The 22,984-nt window shown below is 32.6% G+C and overlaps 1 protein-coding gene across 3 annotated transcripts in view; it reads left to right on the top strand.

The window, feature by feature from the left end:
• Positions 1-22,984, top strand: part of RTKN2 (rhotekin 2) — a 72,052-nt gene that overhangs the window by 6,995 nt on the left and 42,073 nt on the right. The window contains exons 2-6 of one of the 3 annotated variants that reach the window (XM_058696447.1): positions 5-121; positions 13,122-13,180; positions 18,270-18,323; positions 19,653-19,770; positions 22,376-22,570. In XM_058696447.1, coding sequence (XP_058552430.1) covers positions 102-121; positions 13,122-13,180; positions 18,270-18,323; positions 19,653-19,770; positions 22,376-22,570 — 446 coding nt within the window. In that variant the 5' untranslated portion in view covers positions 5-101. Of the gene's footprint in view, positions 1-4; positions 202-13,121; positions 13,181-18,269; positions 18,324-19,652; positions 19,771-22,375; positions 22,571-22,984 lie in introns of all 3 variants that reach the window. The other 2 variants (XM_058696446.1, XM_058696448.1) reach the window with 2 other exon arrangements.

Here is a 22,984-nt window from a genome sequence, read left to right as displayed (position 1 = left end):
TAAGGACTGCAGCATTCAAGAAAAAATAGATTTAGAAATTCGAATGCGAGAAGGAATATGGAAACTCCTTTCTCTGAGTACTCAGAAAGACCAGATCTTGCATGCAGTTAAGAATCTCATGGTATGCAATGCTCGAATAATGGCTTACACATTGGAGCTACAGAAATTAGAAGAACAGGTTGCAAATCAAACTGGAAGATGGTTAGTAGTATAGTTTTCCTATGGATTTTAATGTACTGAAGTATTTGAATTGAGAACACAATATAATTTAACCTTAATGGCAAATATCAAATCACCAAAGCTTTTAAAAAAATAAATACACTGAAATAGACTCTGATACTATAAACATTTTGATAGTAGAGCTCATAGTAAAGTTACTATTAAAGTATCAGTTTTCACCAGGCGATTTTGTTGTGTTCCAGATTGTAAAATGAAGTGGTTAAGAATCAAGAACTGAGGGAATATTTTAAAGAGGACCAAGACTGATAATTAGTATATAGAAATGTGAATTTTTTAAAAAACGAGTTGCTTAAAAAATGCTAACAAAGAGGTACTAGCTGAGAGTAACGGAAACAGGTATAGAAATTGAAATGCACACCCCTTTCACATGGTGAACATAAATCCTAGAGAGGCAAGCAACTTAACTCAAGGACTTGTAACTGGCTAGTGACAGAAGTTAACAGGAGGTTGCTTAGGATTTGCCAAATAATGTTACTCTGTGCTGCCATTTTGGATTGGGTCTAGAATGTGTGTATGAAATTTACATCCTATCCTATTTACAATGCCCAGTCTTGTGCTCGCTTCAGCAGCACATATACAATTCCACGTCTTACTTGAACCCAAGAATTAGCTCAACTTAGTGGCTAGATGGGGATTTCTTTTCTAATATAAGTGGTCTTACATCATCCATCATTGATTGGTCTTAAAACTGTACTGCTAGTGAAGAGTTTCTTTTGATACGTTAGTGGCTATGTGCTGTTCATAGTGCATCTGCATTAAATTCTTGAAAAGTGAGATTTTGTAAAAATGTTGATGAGATTGTGATATAATAAAGACTTGTGTACAAAGTAACTAATATTTATTAGCTGTATTGCCTTTGGATAGCTATTTAATCTCTTTGTGTCTCAATTCCTTAATTACTGTTGGTAAGATAATATTTACATTTTGAAAATTAAGATTATATATATTAAAAACCTAATTTAATACTTTTTACATATTTATTATTCAACACATAACACATAATTTTCATTATTATTTATCCCTGATGTTATAAAATGAAATTATTCTTACGTCATAATTCAGGAAAATATTTTTCACATGGGCATACACTGGTTTAAGTCAGTGCTTCTCAAACTGGGTCATATAAATCACTAAGAGTACATAAGTATGTGTCAGGAGATATAAAAAGCCATAGAATAAATATGACACACCTTCTTTATTAACCGTGGATTTTTAAGAAAAAATGAGAAATTTATAATTGTGGCATAATTTGGGCTGTTCTCATGAAGAGAGATATATGTTCTCTTATCCTTTTTAAGGATATTCGGTCAGGAGGGGGCTGTTTCAGTGGAAGAGTTTGAGAAACACTGGTTCAAGTACAGTGTGGGACTAAACACTTGCTATTTATTATATCATCTCTCACAGTTACATGAAATGCTCCTCTGGAAATCATATCTGTCCTCCACATTTATGTTCTTTAAATACTTATAGTGAATTGTGAATTGACTATTTTCTTAATTTGGCAGTATAACTTTTCTAAAGTTACTGATTTGTAAAAATGCTTAAATAAACTTAATCCTTATGGGATTTATATAAAAAAGATAGGAAAAAATATCTGAAACTCTCAACTGGAAATGTGCATGTTTTTCAGTTTCTTTAGAGATTATCTTCATTAGATGAAAATAGCTTTGCTGCTATACATACATTTATATTCATTATTCCTATAAAAAATTGTCTCCCTTAATTATAAAATTATTTCTTTAAAGAAACCTGAATATTCTCTATGAATGCTTTTGTTTATAATTCCATATTGTTATGTGCAGATAGAACCTGATGTTACTGATCATATAAATATAACTGGAGGGGCACCTGGGTGGCGCAGTCGGTTAAGCGTCCGACTTCAGCCAGGTCACGATCTCGCGGTCCGTGAGTTCGAGCCCCGCGTCAGGCTCTGGGCTGATGGCTCAGAGCCTGGAGCCTGTTTCCGATTCTGTGTCTCCCTCTCTCTCTGCCCCTCCCCCGTTCATGCTCTGTCTCTCTCTGTACCAAAAAAAAAAAAAATAAAAAAAAAATATAACTGGAAATTATAATACTTACCTTCTTATTACATAAAAATGACCTAAATATTTTTTTATTTCTATTTTTTAAATTTAAAAAAATATTTATTTATTTTTGAGAGAGAGAGAGAGAGAGAGAGAGAGAGAGAGAGAGAGAGAGAGAGGAGAGACAGCATGAGCAGGGGAGGGGCAGTGAGAGAGGGAGACATAATCTGAAGCAGGCTCCAGGTACTGAGCTGTCAGCACAGAGCCCTACACAGGGCTCGAACTCACCAACTGTGGGATCATGACCTGAGCCAAAGTCAGAAGCTTAAACAACTGAGCCACCCAGGTGCCCCCAAATGATCTAAATAGTAAGGCAAGTCTTATGATAAGTTTTTTCAGTATCTTGAAGAAAATTATGTAAATTATGCCATTTGATGAATCAATCAAATATTTACCAAATATCTACTACTTGTAGAACAATTATTAAGTACTGTGCTAGTGTGTACAAATTCAAAGAACAGAATATGTCAAAGTATGAGAATATTTGTATATTCAGAAGCCAAACATTTTACCTTTAGAGATGCAGTAGTCTGTTCCTTAGCTTGGTTTTGATAGTCTTTGAGGTAGAAAAATGGTTTGCTTTTACATTGCTGCCAGAGTTAAAATAGCATTTTAATGAATCCACTGCTTACCATTAGTCTACCTTCTCTAAAATTTTACTATAAAATATAAACAAATTAATATAATTTTTAGCTTTGTTAAAGAAGAATCAAATCAGGATGAAATGATAGAATTGAAGAAGATCTAGTGGAAGAATTGGGTCTTCATGACCTTCGAGATCATGAAGGATGATCTAGTTTGGTTGGGTGAGTAGGAAGAAAGTAGCATTTCAAGAAAGAAAAATAGCAAAATAAAAGCTCAGGGTGAAAGATAACCATGAATTATTTTTTTTTAATGTTTATTTATTTTTGAGAGGGAGAGACAGAGTGTGAGCAGGGGAGGAACAGAGAGAGAGAGGGAGACACAGAGTCCGAAGCAGGCTCCAGGCTCCGAGCTGTCAGCACAGAGCCAGATGTGGGCTGGAACTCACAAGGGTGAGATCATGACCTGAGCTGAAGTCTGACGCTTACCCGACTGAGCCACCCAGGCACCCCTGGCCATTTATTATTTAAGAGCAGTGAAGAGATGTGTTTGGTTGAGGCTGAAGATGAAGCCAAAGTTGAAAAGCAAAGGGATAGCAAGATTCAAGAAAGTTTAGAAGGCTAGCTAGCACGTTAACAGTTGTTAACTGACAGACTTCTAGGTGCCAGGTGTGCTAAGGGTGCATAAATATCACATTATAAACTGAAAGAGGTATAAACCTTGGTTTCAATTTCCTAACATTCTTTTTGTCAATTTCTTTGTATATTCTTAGGTTCTGACTTTTGTTGTCCTCTATGCTTGCTATGTTACAGATTTTCATTTCTTATTCCCTACTTTGTTCAGTTTTTTAATCAACTTTTTATTATGAAATTTCATATGTAAAAAAATAATAAGAATAGTATGATAAAAATTGTAAGAATAGTATATTCTCTACCTTGGTAGACCATTAATAGTTTACCATATAGTTCATCTACTCACCCTCTGTCTTTGTGCTACATGCACACACATACCTTTTTCCTTTTTTGTGTTGATCCATTTGAAAATAAGTTGCAAACAACATGGCATATACATCTCAGTGGTTCTAAAAGGAGGAACATTCTACTACATAACCAAAATATGATTATCATGTAAATTATTAACAATAGTTCCATAGTAATAATCTAACATTCAGTCTGAATTCACTTTCAACTAGTTGTTAAAAGAAAATCCTTTCTGGTTGTTTTTCTAAAACCAGAATTCAGTCAAGGTTCATATAATACATTTGGTTATGTCTCTTTAATTTCTTTTAATCATTTTACTTTTTTATAAAGACTCCTTGCCATTAATGCCTTGAAGAGTCTGCACTTCTAACAAATATCCTTTATGAATGTCCTGCATTTTGTATTTATTTAATTGTTTCTTATGGTATCATTGACCTTTTATCCTATTTCCTGTTTTAGCTGTACCTGGAATTTGCATCTAATGGCTTATTAATAAGACTCAGGTTAAACATTTTTGGGGCAAGAATTGTTTTAGGGCAGATTGAGCAAGATACATCTGCCAGTGTAATGTGAAGAGACAATTGGTTTTACTACCCTGTGTGATGCAGTTTGATCCCTTGGTTTGGATGGAAGTTGCCTGATTTCTCCTTTGTGGTATAATGGTTTTTCCTTTGCAATTCACAAGTAATCTGTGGGACATTATATTCTGTTATCTGTTATATTCTGTTATCTAACTAGCTTTCACTTAGCGGTTTTATCCATTTATGATCCTTGCCTACATTATTACAATGAGGTTTGCAGATAGTAATTATCTGACCCTATTGTTTTTTCTATACTTTTTAGCTAATCTTCTGTAAGAAAGGGCATTTCTCTCCTTTCTCTCCCACTGCTTCATGGATTGTTATTTATTCAGTGTATTATATCATTTATAGTCATTAATCTTTTTGATAGATAAATTGTCCCAAATTTGTTTGATGGAAGTTCCTTCAAAATGGCTTCTTTATTCTTTTGACTTGCCTCTATTAGTCTTTAAGAACTTCCTTACTTTCTAGCACAAAAAGATGACCTAGGCTTGTCTTGCATTTTCTGTGCCATACACCTGGAATCAGCCATTTGTCTAATGAGTTCTGGTTCCCTTTAATGGTAAATGATATTTTGAAATCAAGATCTGGGCACTGGCTGTGCTTATTGCTACTGGGGATCACTGCTTTTAGACCTTTTTAGTAGACATAGCTATGGGAGAGACTTTTTAAAAAATTAGGAGTTTGTGGGGTGCCTGGATAGCTCAGTCAGTTAAACATCTGTCTTGATCTTGGCTCAGGTCATGATTTCATGGTTTGTGGGTTCAAGCCCCCCTGTTGGGCTCTGCACTGTGTCACAATGGAGCCTGCTTGGAATTTTCTCTCCCTCTCTCTGCCCCTCACCTCACGCATGTGTGCTCTCCCTCAAAATAAATAAACTTAAAAAATTTTTTTAAATTATGAGTGTGTATTGATATTTTTAGGTTTTTTTTCTTCAATTATTTTATATTTGCGTCTCTTTGTTATTCTGAGAATCTTAATTCATAATAACAGTAATTCTATTTCCTTATTTAATAATGTGATTATGTAAAGTAGTTTCATAATTTTAGTATCAATATGATTACTGACCTAGGCCAGTTCAAGATTTCTTTGCAGTTTTTTCCAGCATACAGAAATTAGAAAAAATTTCCAGTATACAAAAAGATTGAAAGACTTGTACAATGAAGACTCATATACCCACCACCTAGATTCTACAATTAATATTTTAACTATATTTTCTTTATTCTAAATTCATCTGTTTATCAATTCATCTTATTTTTTGTGATGCAATTCGAAGAAAGTTCTTTTTGTACATGTGTCTATGCGCAAACATGTATACATTCCTGTGGATAGACAGGAGACCATGATTAAAAGTTCCTTAAAGTGATCTTTTTCTTTCAGTTTCATAAACAGGGTCATCTAGTGTTTCAATTTGAGTTTCCCTTTTTACCCTTGGACTAAATTGAACTTCTTGATATGTCATGTTTCTTTTTCCCCAACTCCCAATTAGTATTACCTACCTCTGCCCCTACTCTAAGGGGCAACCATTGTTAACTGATTTTTTTTTCCCACTATAGGTTTTGCCTATTCTAGAACTTAATGTAAATGCAATTGTCCAGTATGTACTCTCTTTTTGCCTTTGTCATACATAATACTTTTGAGATTCATTATGTTACTAGCATGTATCAGTGATTTTCTCCTCTTTATTGGTAAGTAGTATTCCATTGTATGAGTATACTTCCTTCTAGTGTTGACTCTTCTCTGACTTCTTCTTACTTTTGGTTGCTTGCCAGTCCCTTCAGGTAGTTGTTTTTTAAGTAGTTTTTCCAGACTTTATATTGTTTTCTGTGGAAAACATAAGAGGGGGAGGTAGAGTTTTTCTAATATGAGCTACTCTGACATACCAAAAGAGGAATGCATTTTTTATCTTGATCAGATTTTTATTTTTACTATCTTAAGAAATATAATTTCTTTCTGACTTAATATAGTTAATTTTCATAACTTTCACAGCCTTTTAAAGTTCTCACATTTCTTTTTATCAGGGTACAAACTTTCATATATGTTCAAAAGATATATGTTATTGTTTTTAAAATCTTCTACAGCCTGGCTTATTTTTGGGCCACTTGAACTGTCTTGGACTGAAAGATAGATTGAGATCTTTGTTACTAAAGTTTTTCTGTCTTACCCCTTGTATGTCTCCTACTTTCCGTTTTATGAAACGTTTGGTATCTTAGTGCTTGTTACACACATATTGTCAATTGCAGCCTTTAGCATTGTTATCAAGTGTTCTTTTGTTACTGTTGTCACATAGTGCTTGTCACATAGACTCCAATTCAGGGGTTGCCTGATAACAAGATCATAATCCCAGGCATTTTTAGGTTTGCATTTGTTTGGTTTACCTCTGCCCATCTCTTTATTTTAGCCTTTATGAATCACTTTGTTGAAGGTGTATTTCTTGTATTCATCCAGAGTTGGGTTTTATATTGTGAACCTATCTGAAAATCCTTTAACTAGGGGATTTAATAAGCCTATTTACATTTATATTACTGATATATTTAGCTTTGACTTTGTTATATTCTTTTATGCTATGTTAACTTATGTATGTTATAATTGAGGTTTGTCTTACAGTATGCCGCCTATCTTCTCTGCTTTTTAAAATTTTATTTAATTAAAAAAGAGTTATTGGTTATAGTAGTTACTAGAACTTTATATTAAAAAACTATATACTGGTAATTTTATAATCACATTAATTCTTTTTTATTCCTCCCCTTAGGCTTCTACTGTTTTGTTTTTCTACTTTGAATGATATCATTTTATTTTAACTTTTCATCTACGTGGAGATCAATGAACTCATTTTATTTTTCCATTTTTTCCTTCTGTACCTTTCTATTTTATTTTAGTTTACTATTATCTTTTTCTAGGTTGTGGTCAGTTCTCCTGTGATGGAGTAGATAATACATACTAATCTTGTACTTATGTCTCCACTTTTGTTTTAGTCTTTGATCCACTTTTAAACATGTATAATGTTCACTACCTGACCTTTTGTTGTACTTTCCAAAATCATATCTTGTTTGAGGGAAGTTTATGATCTAGTAGATTTCTCAATGTGAGTATAGCTTTCTTCATATTCTTTTATCTTTAAGTGCTTTTCTTTAGTGTTGGTCTTTAAAAGGACAGCTTGGGTGTATACAAAAATCCTTGGTGAATGCTTTCTTTCCTGGAGTTTCTTGAAAACCTCACATCCCTGTTTTCTTATAAAAAAATCTAATGTCTAATTTTCCTTGCTTTGTAAATGACTTGGTCATTTTGTCTAGAGGCTGAAAATAGTTTTTGCTATCCAAAGTCTGATAATTTTAGTGGAGTATGTTTAAAGGCTGACCATTTTGGCTCACTTAGAACCCTTTCAGTATGTAGATTCAGCTCTTTTATTTTCAGACAGTTTTCTTGGAGTTAAAGCCTCTAGAATAAAGCACTAAGTGTCTCCTTACTTTGTTTTTCAAATCTAAGGATTTCAATTACACATAAGTTGGATCTTCTTTGCCTGTCTTCTATGTCTATCACGTTCCTTTGATATTTTTAAAATCTTTATCTAATTTTGCTCTTTTTGCTCTTTTCATTCTCATCCATTATGTCCCTTAATATACTTTCAGTTTTATGTCTTCATTCTTGGGCACTGTGTATTTTACCCTTCATTTCAGAAATGATTTTATTTTTCTTTTTCCAGTTTGTTTCCTGTTCCTACCTCTCATTTTTTAATTTTCTTTTTTTTTCTTTTTTTGCATATTTACCTATTGTTTGTCCTTTACTAGTCTGAGGCTTTAGATTTCAGATTCCCCACTTCTTTCACATTTGCAATAGCTTATTTAACTGCACTCAGTTCATTTTGGAGTATTATATTTTTGTTATTTTATATTTTTTGGAGAGTGGTTTGTGGAATGTTGAAGCATTTTGATGACTCCTACTTTTGTTTTATTGTAGCTTTCTATGGATTTTTGGGTCCTTTTCTTTGTCCCTAGTTAAATATGTAGCATGTAGAGTTTTCTTGGGCCAAGTGATGATAGGTGTGCAGAAGGGCTTACTTGTTTTTTTGTCTAAGAGTGTTTTCTATTATTTGAACTGTGAACACAAATTTCTTTAATAAATGATGACTTAGGGATGTTGGTTAGTTGGTTTCCTGATTTTTTGGTATGATTTTGTTTCTTGGGGTTTTTAACTTCAGTTGCTTTCTTCTTCTTCTTCTTCTTTTCTTCTTCTTCTTCTTCTTCCTGGTTTTTTTTTTTTGTGTGTGTTTTTTTTTTTTTTTTGGCATGGCCAGACTTTCAAAGGATACCTCCCTCATTGTGTGTCTCTCTTCTCCACAAGACTAACAACTTTGGAACCAGAATTCTTTTGGAGTCCTTCCCTTTCAACTCCCCAGGAACCAGTGCTATGGTATCCACCAGGTCTTTTATCAGTTTTCTTTTCTTCTAGGGGACATCAAAAGTTGATATTGTGTTTTGCAATGGGTATCTGACTCTACTTGGGTGAGGCCTCCAGGAGCTGGCTTTGATGGTTTCAGTTGTTAATTTCTCAAAGTTACATGTAAATGTAAATTTTTTATAGTCTCTGTTTTCTAGTTACACTGTAAGTATGGGCTATACGTGATTTTATTTGCTTTCCTTGTTGATCTGAAAACTTTTATAAGATACCTGAAGAAATTCAAATTTAACTACCATTATCTTACAGGAACTAGAACTAGGACTCTGATCACTTTAACAAATGCTTTAGTGCCTCTTCCATGTAAGCTCCATGTTAAATACTGAGGCCAAAAATATAAATACACAGTAATCCTCAGTAATCTTTGTATTTGTGTAACATTTCTAAGAATGATATAGATTCATTGAAAATATTATTTCATTCAGTACCTATGAGGTAGATGGATACTTCTGTTTTACAGATGATGATACTGAGGCCAAGAGGTTAATGGCAATTCTTTCACATAACTAGTTATTTATTGATGGTAAGATTCAAACCTAAGACTTCAGTCTGAATCTACTAAATGTTCCCTGCTCCATCAAAATGGCCATATATATTTCACTTCATTTAGTATTCACTAAACATTTGTTGAGTGTCTTGAAGGTACTGGTGATTCAGCAGTGAACAAAATAGGCCAAAAAAATCCATATGCTTACAGAGCTTACATTTTAGCAATAATATTCCCTCCTACCCAAACCTGCCAATATATCTCTTAAAATCTGAAATACTTTATTTGGTTTTGTAAAAACAATATTAGTCAAAGCAATTTGTAGCACCTAATTATGTATATCATTCAACATAATTGTGATTTTAATAATGCCACAATAACCAGTTTCTTATACTCCAGTTGCCTAATTTATTACTTACATACTATAACTAAAAAAAAGAAAAAGTATAGGTGGCAAATGAAAATTGTGTACTCCTGGTATTTCTATAATAAAACATGGTATATTAAAGACATTGCTGATTTTATTTTTTAAACTTTATATTGTTTGGGTGTATGTTGAAAGAGTCTGTTATATCAAGGTTTGAAATAGAAACCTCATCTTTCCAATTTTAAAATACTTATGAAGTTATTAATTTTATACCACATAATTTTAGGATGGTTTAAAATTCCATAATAAAGCACTTCTGAATATTTTAGTTTTCACTTATTTGCATAAGAGGTGAAGGATTTTATAACCTGCTTCCAAATAATGGAATCCCAGTTAGAATTCTTTTAGTGCTTCATTAAGAAAATATAAAATACTTTCATCAATTTCTCATTATACCTTGTTAACTTTGGCAAATAAATGCTATTTTAAGTTCCCATATTGAATAATATAAAATGGGATAATCTGTATTTACTCAATACAGATTTTTGAGCAACAAAGTGGTTGATTGGCACCCTCTGTTGGTCATTTTATTTACCTACAGGCAGAAATTAAGTAATAAAGCAAAGTTAAAAGTTTGTCTTTCATATTTTTATCTCTTTTAAATTAGGTTTTACAAGTCTTACCAAAATAATGCTCTAAACTAGGTCTATAAGAATAAGGTGTGCTATTATTTAGCTGTGCTTCGGTTTAGATAATTTTGTGGTTATTTGCTTTTTCCTCAAGCTGGCTCTCTAATTGTAGCATTTAGAATTGGCATTAACATTGCAGATTTTCAAACAAGTATTTATTTAACTGTAGCAAACTATTAGCTACAGTAGCACATTATTAAACAGAGAATGTTTAACAATTTTATTGTCAATTTGGATTAATTAGAAAAACATCACATTTTAGCACCCTAAATAACAGTTTGAGGAGTTATTTGAATTGAAAATAATTCAAGCATCAGCAAAATGAGGCTTAATTGCTTCAGTTTGTCTCATTTTTTAAAACATAGACTTAATTTTTCTATAAGGGAATATGGTTAAATGGATCTATATTATAGTTTGATAATATTTGATGTAATAACTTTGTTGGCTGGCCCTGGAAATGCCTGTGTAAGCGATGTAATTACAGGGAAGAAAGCTATACTCTGCCAGGTGATTGAAGAGTTTGGAGGGGAAAAAATTTTTTTTTGATGAATATTCAGCCATTTTGCTTTTGGTGGTTCTAATATTTCAGAATTTCACTTACCTGCTAAAGCATTAAGTTTAATCAAATTTAGAAATACCTAATGGATCTCAACTTTAGTGTAATCTATGACCTACATTCTATAATACTCAAGTTACTTACCAATATTAGAGCTTTCTTGTATTTTCTCACTGAAATAAGTATTTTAGGAATTTATATTATGCATTGCTCATATAGAAGGTGTTTTTAGAAATATTACTTAAAAGTGCCAGCCAACTGTATTTATATTGTACATCTTACACCAACCTGAGGAAATTGAGATTTGTGTTTGATTTGTAGTGTGCCTTATTCAATTGAACTTTTCACTTTGTGATGAACTAATAACCAAGGTAATGTTCTCCAGTGTGACAAACTAAGCTTGAGTATAAAATACTGAACTTGACTCTTTTTAAACTTATGATTCAGTGAAACATTATCTTGAAATAATCAATGAGTACTTTTATTTTTTACTTAATGAATTCCCTATTTTAACTTAAATACTAGTGCAACCATAAAGTAATTAGACAGTATCCTGAGAGTTTATGGCTTTAAATCTACTACATTACTTTAGTTATACCTCATGTAGTTCTAAAAATAATTATATACTTGTCTTATGTAAGTTTATCAACTTAAGTACATCAGTGTATTATTTCAGTGCATTTGGAATATATTTTGCCTAAAATGCTTATGTGCTTAATTCAGTAAGAGAGTAAGAGAAGTAGACTTATATATTTTGTTTTCAAGTTTTGGCATATGATAATATCTTTGCAATCTTTTTAACAAGCCTACTGAAATGCAATGAGATGGTGTCATACTCTTCTGAAAGTTAGTTATACTTAAAATCCCCCCCAATCTCCAAAAGCTCTCTTAGAATGAAACAGTATTCAAATGGAAAGTTTTTATCTTATCACATATTTGAAGTACCTAATTAAATTAGCCAGTAGTTAATTAGCTAACCAAATTAAGTGGAGACCCAAAAAAAAAAAAAATGTGCAAAGAATACTCTTGGAAATATTGTCCCAGAAATGGAATGCTAATTTCTTCTTCTTTTTTTTTTTAGGTTTATTTATTTTGAGAGAAAGCGAGAAAGTGCTAGTGGGGGAGGGGCAGAGACAGAGAGGGAGAATCCCAAGCAGGCTCCATAATGTCAGCACGGAGCCTGATGTGGGGCTTGAGCCCAGAACCTTGAGATCATGACCTGAACCGAAGCTGGATGCTTAACTGACTGAGCCACCCAGGCACCCCTGAATGCTAATTTCTAAGTGCAGGATATTAGGAAATAGAAAATTAGAAAATATTCAAGGGATTGATTTGATTTAGCAGGAGATAACTATTTTGAAATTTTTTTTTTATCATAATAGTGTATTCTAAAGTCAGATCTGGGAGTTTCTTGTATACCTAGAGATTTTTTTACTTGAGATTTTTTACTTAAGATTTTTTTCTATTGTCATGATAATGTTTTCCTCTCCCCATTTTATTCTCTCTGCAGAGCCACTCCCTTCCTTTAGCACCTGAGTTAATTTATTGTTTTAGTATGTAGTTTTTTTGAATTTCAAGGAAATGATATATGATATTATTGCATATAAATGTATAGCGGAGAATAATTTTTTTGATATTTGTTAGGTTATTATAAGGATAAAGTACTCCTGAGCAGCAAGTTCATGGTTGGGAAGCTCTTTAACTTTTTCAGGCAACTATAATGTGGTAAGTTAGAAATATAATTTGTGAAGTGGTGATCCAAGGTATTACACTTCCTAGGACACTTCCAAATATTGTACATCTCGCTTATAAATAAATGTTCACAGAAGACTTTCATTGTAGAGTAACCCAGTATATAATCATCAGGAAATGTAAAGCTTACAAGAAAAATCAAAGAGAGTGTCTGTATGTATTTCTCTTAAAGCCAGCTAGCTGTTGACTAAACATCTTGAAGTTTGAATCAAGTAGTTTATATTAACTGGAAGTCATTATTATGCATGGATGTATGTCACGTTTTAATATTTAGGCATTTATGAAAGGTTATTAAAACATTGCTTATTAGAAAATATCTTTTTTTCATTAGGTTTTTTTTCCTTTTGACAGTGATGCGAATTTTGAAAGTAAAGAACGAGCGGCATGTAAAGGAAAGATTGCCATATCAGGTATGCTGTAGATGGGTTGTTTTCGTATTGCTGAATAAGTTGTATAAAGTATCTTCCTAGAACTGGTGGGATTTCAATTCCCTGCGCCCATTCTTTTCTTTCATTTTATTTTGCATACCTCTATTTATATTTGTTCTAAAACACTGTTTTTATCATTTGCTGTACTTTTGTGTAAGATTTTACAGTTTGGAAAAGCTGTTCCATATGTACTACATATATTATGTGGTTTTCTGTTCAGCGTAGTTTTGTGAAATAGGTAGGATAGTTCTCTTTTCCTAGACTTGAAGATTAAATAACTTCCTGTAAGTCATTGAGCTGGACTGCAAACTCAAATCTTTGACTCTCTGTTCCTTTTCTGCTCAGAAGTTTCAATAATATTTTTAATGTTTGTCCAGGCTAGAAGCTCCTGGGTTGGAACAGTGTTTGTCTTGCCCATCACCCTGAAGCCAGCATGGTGCTTGTGCATAGTAATTGCTCATTGATGTTGATTGGATAGATGACTGTTTCTTGTTTTCCATAGGATAAAAACCAAACTCCTCTCTTCCCCAGAGTTTTCCCTTCTGACCCAACTCTTTTTCTAGCCATATCTTCTACTCCTGTACATAAACTGTCTGCTTTAGCCAGACATTTCTCTCCCTGTTCCGTCAATACACTGCCTGCTTCTGACAGCCAATTAGCTCTTGAAATAACTATATTATCTTCGCGATCTGTTTGCTCATCTATAAAGCCTTCCCTGTTATCATTCCAGCTGGAAATGATGTTTTCTTTCTTTGAATTCCTAATGCAGATAGAAGACCCTTTACCACTAGATGGCACTTAATGCTCTGTTGTCTCAGTTTCTCCAAAGTGTTAAGGAAACTAGACAGTGGCTTGGAGATGCCACAGATTGAAATGAACACAAGGCTGACTCGTGTACACTAGTTAGATAATGTACCTTTTACAAATATTATCTCATCAGTACATTTTGGGTACAGCAGACCTCCATCACCCCTTGAGTAATAACTAGCTTGTTTCATTGGCCTGAAGCCTTGTTCTCTTAGCTCCAGAGAACATGCTGCTGCATTTCAGGCTCTCTCACCCAAGGAACTGTTTTTAGAAATGTCTTTATGGATAAACAAAATTCTCATGCAGGAAGGATAGATTTGGATTTTACAGGATGTAATTGTCCTAAATCATAGGAATTGCCCTCAGCAAAAATTCTTCAGAAAAATAACTGTATAAAAATCTGTTGCTTGTTTTATGGTTATTTATATTCATGTTTTCATCTTTCCAATTATGACTGGAATAAAACATGTTTTATACCTCCTTATATGCTTTTGATGCCAAACACAGTACCTTTACATAGTTGTGCACTATGTTCAATACATTTTAATGTGAATAAGTAAAATATTATTGATCTTTAAGGGAGATTTTCTAAAAATACTTTAAACATAATCTTCTATTTCTTGCTTCTGATTTAGTGCCAGTAAATACACAAATGAGATATGTTAAATTGCTCTTGAAGATTCAAATGACATGATAGACTTAACATCTATTGACATCTTATAATAGTTTATTGGCTACAGCAATTTGTGAAAATAGCATTTACTGTACATTTAGAAGAGTGATAAAGTAAAATCAGTTAAAATAAGAAAAAAAACTATTTTCCTGACCACAAATACTTCAGTGTAGAAATTAAACTTATTTCTGCATGTGTTCCTTCTTTCCAAAAGATAATTTTAAATTAACTTAAGGAACTGGAAGTCTCAGAAAATTACATATGTAATTTCTTTTCATCTTTGCTTAGTCTTAATTATATCTTATCTGTATATTTGTAAAAAATTTGTAAAAAAATAAATGAAGAAAATTAAAAACGAATTCACCTTAAAACGAAACATATTTTCTTTTGACATTGGGATGAAAATGTGACTTTGATTTTGATCAAAATGAATATTTGCTACAAAGTTTCATAATGTTCTGAGTTTTCTCTGATTACTAGGTGAAACCTGGGTTTTCCATTTTCAGCTTTACCACTCATGGCCAGATCATTACAAAATTAAAAAGAATAATTCAGGTATATCCTGATCATTCCTACTAAGTACCAAATAATTGTATTGTAGCAATTGTCTTAGCTTATTCACTGACTACTAATTCAATATCTAAAGCCAAGTCAGTTCACAAAGTTCAAAAACAAAAGTTTTTACTTTTAAAAATAATAGAAAGACTTCTAGGACTTGATAGCATCAAGTTAGCCATTGTATTACATAAGTCTTTTCATTTTATAATACAAGTGTCATTGAAGACATAAAAAGAGACAAAAGCAAGAGTACTGTAAAACTAAAACTGAGTCAACCATTTGCAAGAATCTGTAAGGAATTTCTACTATTTGAAGCTGAATTAAAACACATATTGGTAGGTTACACATCCTTTGTCATCTGAACAGTAGATAGACCACCTGGTAAATAGATAAGAAATGTGTGCCTTCTCTCAAGGATTTGACTTAGCTAGGCATGGGAAAAGGCAAGACTGCTATATGCCATAGACTATTGGTGTATAGCAGAGAAAGTCAGGGTTCATGTTCCTCCCAAGATAGTGTAAATGGTTAATACCACCCTAATAGGACAAGAACAGCTGTGAACAAGAACAGTTGTGAAATGAAATGAGTCAGCAACTGTGGTCAAGCAAGAAGTAGGCTCTTTGACAGGGTAGCAGCCAAGTCATAATTATAAAACAATAAAGACAATCCCATTAAAATGAAGAACAAAGTAAAAATGTCTATTATATCAATATAATTTTAACACAGTTTTAGAAATTGCAGCTAAAATAGCAAGAATGAAAGATGAAACTGCTAAAAAGAAATAGAGAAACCGAATACTATTTTGAAATAAGAAATTGCATACCTAGAAAATCTAAGGAAAGTTACTGAAACACTATTTGAACTAATAAAGAATTCAGTAAAAGTGGCTAGATTCAAGATAAATATACAAAAAGTGGTAATCTCTCAAAACCAGCAATAACCAGTTAGAAAATATGGCAAAAGGGTCTCTTTTACAATAAAAATAGCAAAAAACCAAAAACATCAAATACCCCAAGCATAACCTTAATAAAAATGTAAGGATGACTGTATCATGCTACTGTATATTTTGACAGAATATTATAAAGTTAATGGCTCTCAAATTAATTTGGACAGTAGAATTCTAATGAAACATTTTGGAGGGGGAGTTTTGACAATATATTTCTAAAATTCACATAAAGAAATTAGCAATTGGGAATAAGATGTTTTGGAAGGATATATTTCTAACCGATGACAAAGTGTATTATAAAGATTCTGTAGTCATAATAGTATGGTATTGGTACTAGGATAGACAGTAATTAATAAATGATTCAATTAGATCTATAAAGCTTATAGCCAAAGAAGAGATACTTAGTCAGAATGGCATATATGATAAAGAGCCATTTAATCATTAAATCAGCAAGGAAGAGAAGTCCTATTAGATATATAAATGGAGTTGGAACAATTATTGTTATAGGAAGAATCTTTATATTTTTATTACATATACCCAATATTCTCATATAGATTAAATAATTAACTTTTAAAAGTATAAACCATAAACTATGTAAAGAAAAAAGTGGGTCATGGATACAAATATTCACTGAACTAATAAATGTGTTGACATTCTTCTTGTTAATCAAGAAAATACAAATCTAAACAAATCTTATCAATTGACTATTAAATTAGTAAATATATTTTTAAAATTATAGTTGGATGAGATGTATATAAAGTATTTAGCTTGGTACATGGAGAGAGCCCAATAAGTAATATTTTTTATTAAAACTGCTAAGGCAGCAGTGGTAAGGGCACTCATACATACCTACCTGGTTGGATAGGGTAGGGATGAAGGAGTATTGTAAAGCTTTTCTAGAAAGGAAATTAGAAATAGGCATTAAGAACCTTAAAAAGAATTCTAAACAAATGAAAATGTGGACAAAGGATCATAGGATTTAAAGTGAAGCACAACAGAAATGTAGCCAAATAGCTTATGTTCATAAAGAGTTGAAGGTATTTGAAAGTGGCATAATTAATAGGTATAAAAACATGCACATAAATGTCCTAAGTGTAATTGGAAAATGTCTTAGAGAAATTTTCCACAAAGGTTTGAGGTATTTATACTCTGAGTAATTAAAACAAATTTCACTTTACCATTGAGCTTTCTACTGTCCTGTGTTATGCTGTAATTCATACATCTTAATCTATTTGGTAGAACTTTGATTCTCTTTGAAGGTATATAGATAACATAGGAATGTCTGGGGAAAATTGTTAATTGAGTATTAAAAGTAAAGGGAAGGATGGAGGAAGCTAAGAAGGAAAAATTTTGACTGTGACAAAGGTCTAGATTAACATCTGAAATAAGGATCATTAACACAATTACTTTCAAATTTGAAGCATGTGTGAACGAGAGAAAATGTATTTCCATCACTTTTAGAATATATACCTTTTTCCTCGTCTGAAGGAAGGAATGCATTGCTCTTTTTAGTTTTCTTAAGGGAAATGCTGTAGTTTGTGTAGTTTGTAACATGAATATACAAAGATCTTGCAAATTCTTTTGTAGACAGGTTAAATCTTCTTAACGGAATGAATTTGGTCTGTATGTCACAAACAATGATCTTAGACAAGTCATGGAGTTTTCATCTTTCAAGTTTGCATAGTAGAAGCCTTGAAGTCCTTTCTATCTACTATTTTATGGTTTTGAAATGTTTTTAGCTATGTTTGTTGCTACTGCTTACCCAAAGGAGAAATTCAACTATTTCAAAAACATAAATCACAAAATGAAAATGTTATGGCATAAGCGTATTACAGATCTTACTTAATTTCTTGAGTCATAATTGGTAGGATTTTTTAGTACATTATTTAAATAAATAGAACAGATTTTATATTCCTAGTCTAAGCTATGTTTGAGAAAATATTGCCTGTGTTAGAATATTTAAATAATAAATTTTATATTGGCTTTAATGGTCAGAATCTATTATGGAATTCAGAGCTTTATTTCACTCTAAGAAATGAAATTTATCAAGACTATTACTTGTCATTTCTTTTTCCCCTCCTTTGTAGATATTCGAATACCACTAATGTGGAAAGACTCTGATCACTTCAGCAACAAAGAACGTATGTATGATTTTAATTTATAATTGGAATGTATTCTTTAGGGTATAGTAAATTTGTGATTATTGAGAGAAGAGCTGCTTCCATGTTGAAATAAATTGATGTCATTTGACAGAATAAGCAGTATCTTGCTGAACTGTGTTTTTTCCTAGTTTTAGTAAATATGTTGTAATTGCTTGATACTTACTAAGATAATGCCTATCTGATGTACTTGTAGTTGTTGATTGGAACCTAGGCAAGGACAGTTACAGGTTGTGGGGAAGAGAAGTGTGTAACAAAGGAAAATGTTTAAGGAGAAAAGGTAAAGGCAGCATTTCTATCTGACCAGAATCTGGGAGATCTTTTCTGCCTTGTTTTGTTACTTCAGATTATTTAATAGGATGTAAAAGGGAAAGATTTTTAGCTTGATCTGATTTTTCCCCCTTCAGCATTTTATGGCTTTATATAGTCTTCACAAATCCATGTATTGCTAAGGTCATAGAAATTAACCTCAAATGATTTCTAGCTGTTAGAGGCAAAGCAGAAAAGATATGATAATCCTTTATTTTTCTTGTCTATTGTGATAGCTTTGTTCTTCATACTTTAAAAACTGAATCATATTGAGCATAATTAGTTTTATATGAAGAATCCAAAATCAGGTTAGTATATTTGTTATTCAATTAGGAAATATAATTTACTTTAAAATGGAATGCATATGGGGATTAAGCGTATCTTTGTGATTACTATGGAGAATAAGTTTTTCTGAAGAGCTACATATTCTCAATAATGAGGTTTTGGCCCTTTAATCACCTAATACTTTTAAAAAACATCACCAAATTAAGAGGCTCAGCAGCTATGTTTTTTGGACTCACATGTCTACTTTTTATTGTTTTTGTGGTTTCCTCCCTTGCTGTCAGTTTGGTGGAAAATGTTTTGCTGTTGTTAACGTGCCTGCTTTTGGTCTCTCACAATAGAGAACTTCTTAAATAGACTTGGATGCCAAATGACAGAGGTCGTAGTAGTATATATACAATAATAAATTTGCTATTAATTAAAGCTTAAAGAGTTTTCTAGGAATAAAATTTATGAATGTGGTGGTTACAGTAGGCTGCTGAGAGGCCTATATTTTCGGTTTTAATTTTTGATACTTCCTGGCTTAGTTGCTTTGTTCTGGTTGGGTAAGGTATTAACGTGTACTGACAGAGCAGTCACTATAAAAAGTTAAGGTTACAGTGTACCATGTATGAAAATAAGAGTCTATTAATAAATATTTGAGATAACTTTGTCATTTTCAAGGAGCTTTTAACATAATATAGGTATGATACATCTCATGGGGCACTGTTTTTTCCCTAGGATCACAGCACTATGCCATTTTCTGTTTATTCAAAATGGGAGCTGAAGTTTTTGATACTGACATGGTGATTGTGGATAAAACAACCACAGATATATGTTTTGAAAATGTAACTATATTGTAAGTATATTTAAATCTTCAAAGAATGAGAATAATTTAAAATTCTAAAATTTTAAAATTCTTTAAAGGAAGACAAAATTTTGGGGTCTTTGGATTATTTTTGAAGCATTAAGGTGTTTAGATGTTAAATTGATTTTGAAAATTATTCAAAAGAAGTCCATTTTTGCATTTGAAACTTTTCAACGTAAAATAAAGTGGAAATCATGTAGTATTAGTAAATATTTGACTCATTGGATATGGTAAATTTTTATTAATTTTTATTAATATTTATAGTATTATTAACCAAGCTATGAATACAATGGAGTCTCATTATACCAGTATTTTCTAGAGAGTGAATTTGGGGCATAAAACAGGTTATTACATTTCCTACAGGATGTTTAGGTATAGCAATACTAAAATAGTTATAACAACTTTACTTATAAGATAGTCCTGAAATATGTACCATAGGAAAAGCACTTTGGTAAAATTTCAAGATGTTCTTTTTCTTATGGAGTGCTCCTTTCATGTACTGCAAAACAATAAAAGATTGGGTGATCATCAGGGTTGTTTTTATTGCCCCTGCTCTTTTACAGGCTCATTTTATTGTGGTCATAATACAGAGCCAGAAGGAACTCCTCAGGTAGCCATAGAAATCATTTTTAACTAACATAAGTTTTTCCTGGCCCTTTCAGAGGTGCTATTGGCCTAAATCAGTGTGTGATTTGTATTTCTTTCAGGGTTTCAAAAACACCATCTTTGTATCTAGATATTAATAGCTACTTAACTAATAGTTAAGTAAAATTGAATGTCCACGTCTTTTGCCCTTTTCAGCTATGGAGGTAAACAGTTGAGATTTGAGAGTAGTTTTGCCACTCACGTAACATTAGAAAAACTATTGCAAGCCATGTTTTGTGGCTTCTGTCCAGTGTCCCATAAATAGCTGTGTAGCATGGAAAAATAACATGTACTGTTCTGAGTTATTAGCAGTTGTGCAGGCCTTCTTACAAACTCTTTTGAACCAAAGGAATAAGGAATTTATTTAGGATCCCCAAAATATCGCCAAATGTTTACAGAATTGAGACTAAAAGGATAAATTTCCTTAGTTATCTAAATACATTTATTTCCATTATCAACTTTGCTAATGCATTTTTTTTTCTACCAAAATTGTCCTTTTAATGATCTCTTTACTTCACATCACTTTATTATTTTTTTTTACCACAAAGGCAAAATTATGATTTGTTTTCATTGAAAGAATGATGTGAGTTACTTGGGAAGACAACACGTGATTTATAATTTTTACAAAAATTCTGTAAATATTTTAAATTGTTCCAAAAATAACTGCTGACAAATGTTCTAAATGTTGTTTAAAAATGTGCCTTTGTTATGATTGCTTTTAATAAGTATTCAATATTTATGAGTCTCTGGTTTTTCTCTAAATATTGACATTTGTTAGTCATTACCAGGAATACTGTATGTTTAAAAGTTGCCAAGTAAACTATAAAAATATCTGGGAGTTACTCCTTGGGTGTATCCAAACTATAGATTGGCCATTTTTATTCTCTAAGACTGATGGATCTTCCATCTAAGGCAACATCTACCGCTGATGGCCCTCTCTTGCGGTTTTAAGTAAATTTTATTGTTAGTAACACCACCGCAATCTTTTTTTTTTTTTTTTAATTTTTTTTTTTTAACGTTTATTTATTTTTGAGACAGGGAGAGACAGAGCATGAACGGGGGAGGGTCAGAGAGAGAGGGAGACACAGAATCTGAAACAGGCTCCAGGCTCTGAGCTATCAGCACAGAGGCCGACACGGGGCTCGAACTCACAGAGTGCGAGATCGTGACCTGAGCTGAAGTCGGCCGCTTAACCGACTGAGCCACCCAGGCGCCCCAACCGCAATCTTTTATAGCAAAGGTAGTTCACTGTGTCTGGAAAAGGGTAAAACCAATCTTAGCATTTGCTAAAATTGCAGAATTTTTTTTTTTTTTTTTTAAATTTTTTTTTCAACGTTTTTAATTTATTTTTGGGACAGAGAGAGACAGAGCATGAACGGGGGAGGGGCAGAGACAGAGGGAGACACAGAAGCGGAAACAGGCTCCAGGCTCTGAGCCATTAGCCCAGAGCCTGACGCGGGGCTCGAACTCACGGACCGCGAGATCGTGACCTGGCTGAAGTCGGACGCTTAACCGACTGCGCCACCCAGGCGCCCCTAAAATTGCAGAATTTTTGCATATGGGTATAATAATGCATTGAGTACCTTTTATGCTAAGTTAAGAATACAGAGATTACCCAGGCAGCACTCTCCCTCAAGGAGTTCCTGCCTTGTAGTATAGCACTTTATACTGTTTCTTGCTTGCTTGTTATCCTTTTTCTCTAGTACTGTGCCTGTATACATAGATTGAATTGAGTTAACTTTGCCCTATTTTAGAAGCTCTGGAAGTTGCAGTGACTCTCTCAGGTCATTTAGATACTAAATAAACACAGGGAGATTCTGCCTCATTAACATATATTAACATAAACTCATTTCAAATTGTGATTTCAAATGTTATGAAAACATCAAAGGGTGTTACGATTTTATTTTCTACCAAGTTAAATTTCTAACATTATGAATGCTCTTGATTTTAGTAATGAAGCAGGGCCAGACTTTCAGATAAAGGTAGAAGTATATAGCTGCTGTACAGAAGAATCTTCTATAACCAACACACCAAAGAAACTAGCCAAGAAGCTGAAGACATCTATAAGTAAAGCTACAGGGAAGAAAAGAAATTCGGTGCTTCAAGAAGATCATGAAACATGCTTGTCCTACAGTTGTGCTATTTCGTAAGTTTTTTCATACAGTATTTATAGTGACATAGTATTACTATATATTTGTGACATTTTGAAGTATTGTATGTGGAGTAGAAATTTACATGTTAAATGGAAATGACATCCTGAAGCAGAAACAAAACTGACACTCACCCAATTGAGGTATCCTTAATATCTTCCTTTGAAAGTAGGAAGTTGGGTAACCGTGTTTTTTAGTGATTTGGAATTCCAGTATCTACCACAAAAGCAGAGACGTTTTTCTTTCTTTCTTTTTTTCAAGTTTATTTATTTATTTTGAGAGAGAGAGAAGAGGGAATTCCAAGCAGGCTCCATGCTGCCAGCTCAGAGTCTAACACAGGGTTCGATTTCATAAACTGAAATGGTGGCCTGAGCCAAAATCAAGAGTTGGATGCTCAGCCTACTGAGCCA

This window comes from Neofelis nebulosa, chromosome 13 (genome assembly GCF_028018385.1).
Source record: "Neofelis nebulosa isolate mNeoNeb1 chromosome 13, mNeoNeb1.pri, whole genome shotgun sequence".
NCBI lineage: Eukaryota > Metazoa > Chordata > Mammalia > Carnivora > Felidae > Neofelis > Neofelis nebulosa.
The sequence above is the reverse complement of the archived record's forward strand: the minus strand, read 5'-3'. Positions and strand labels throughout refer to the sequence as shown.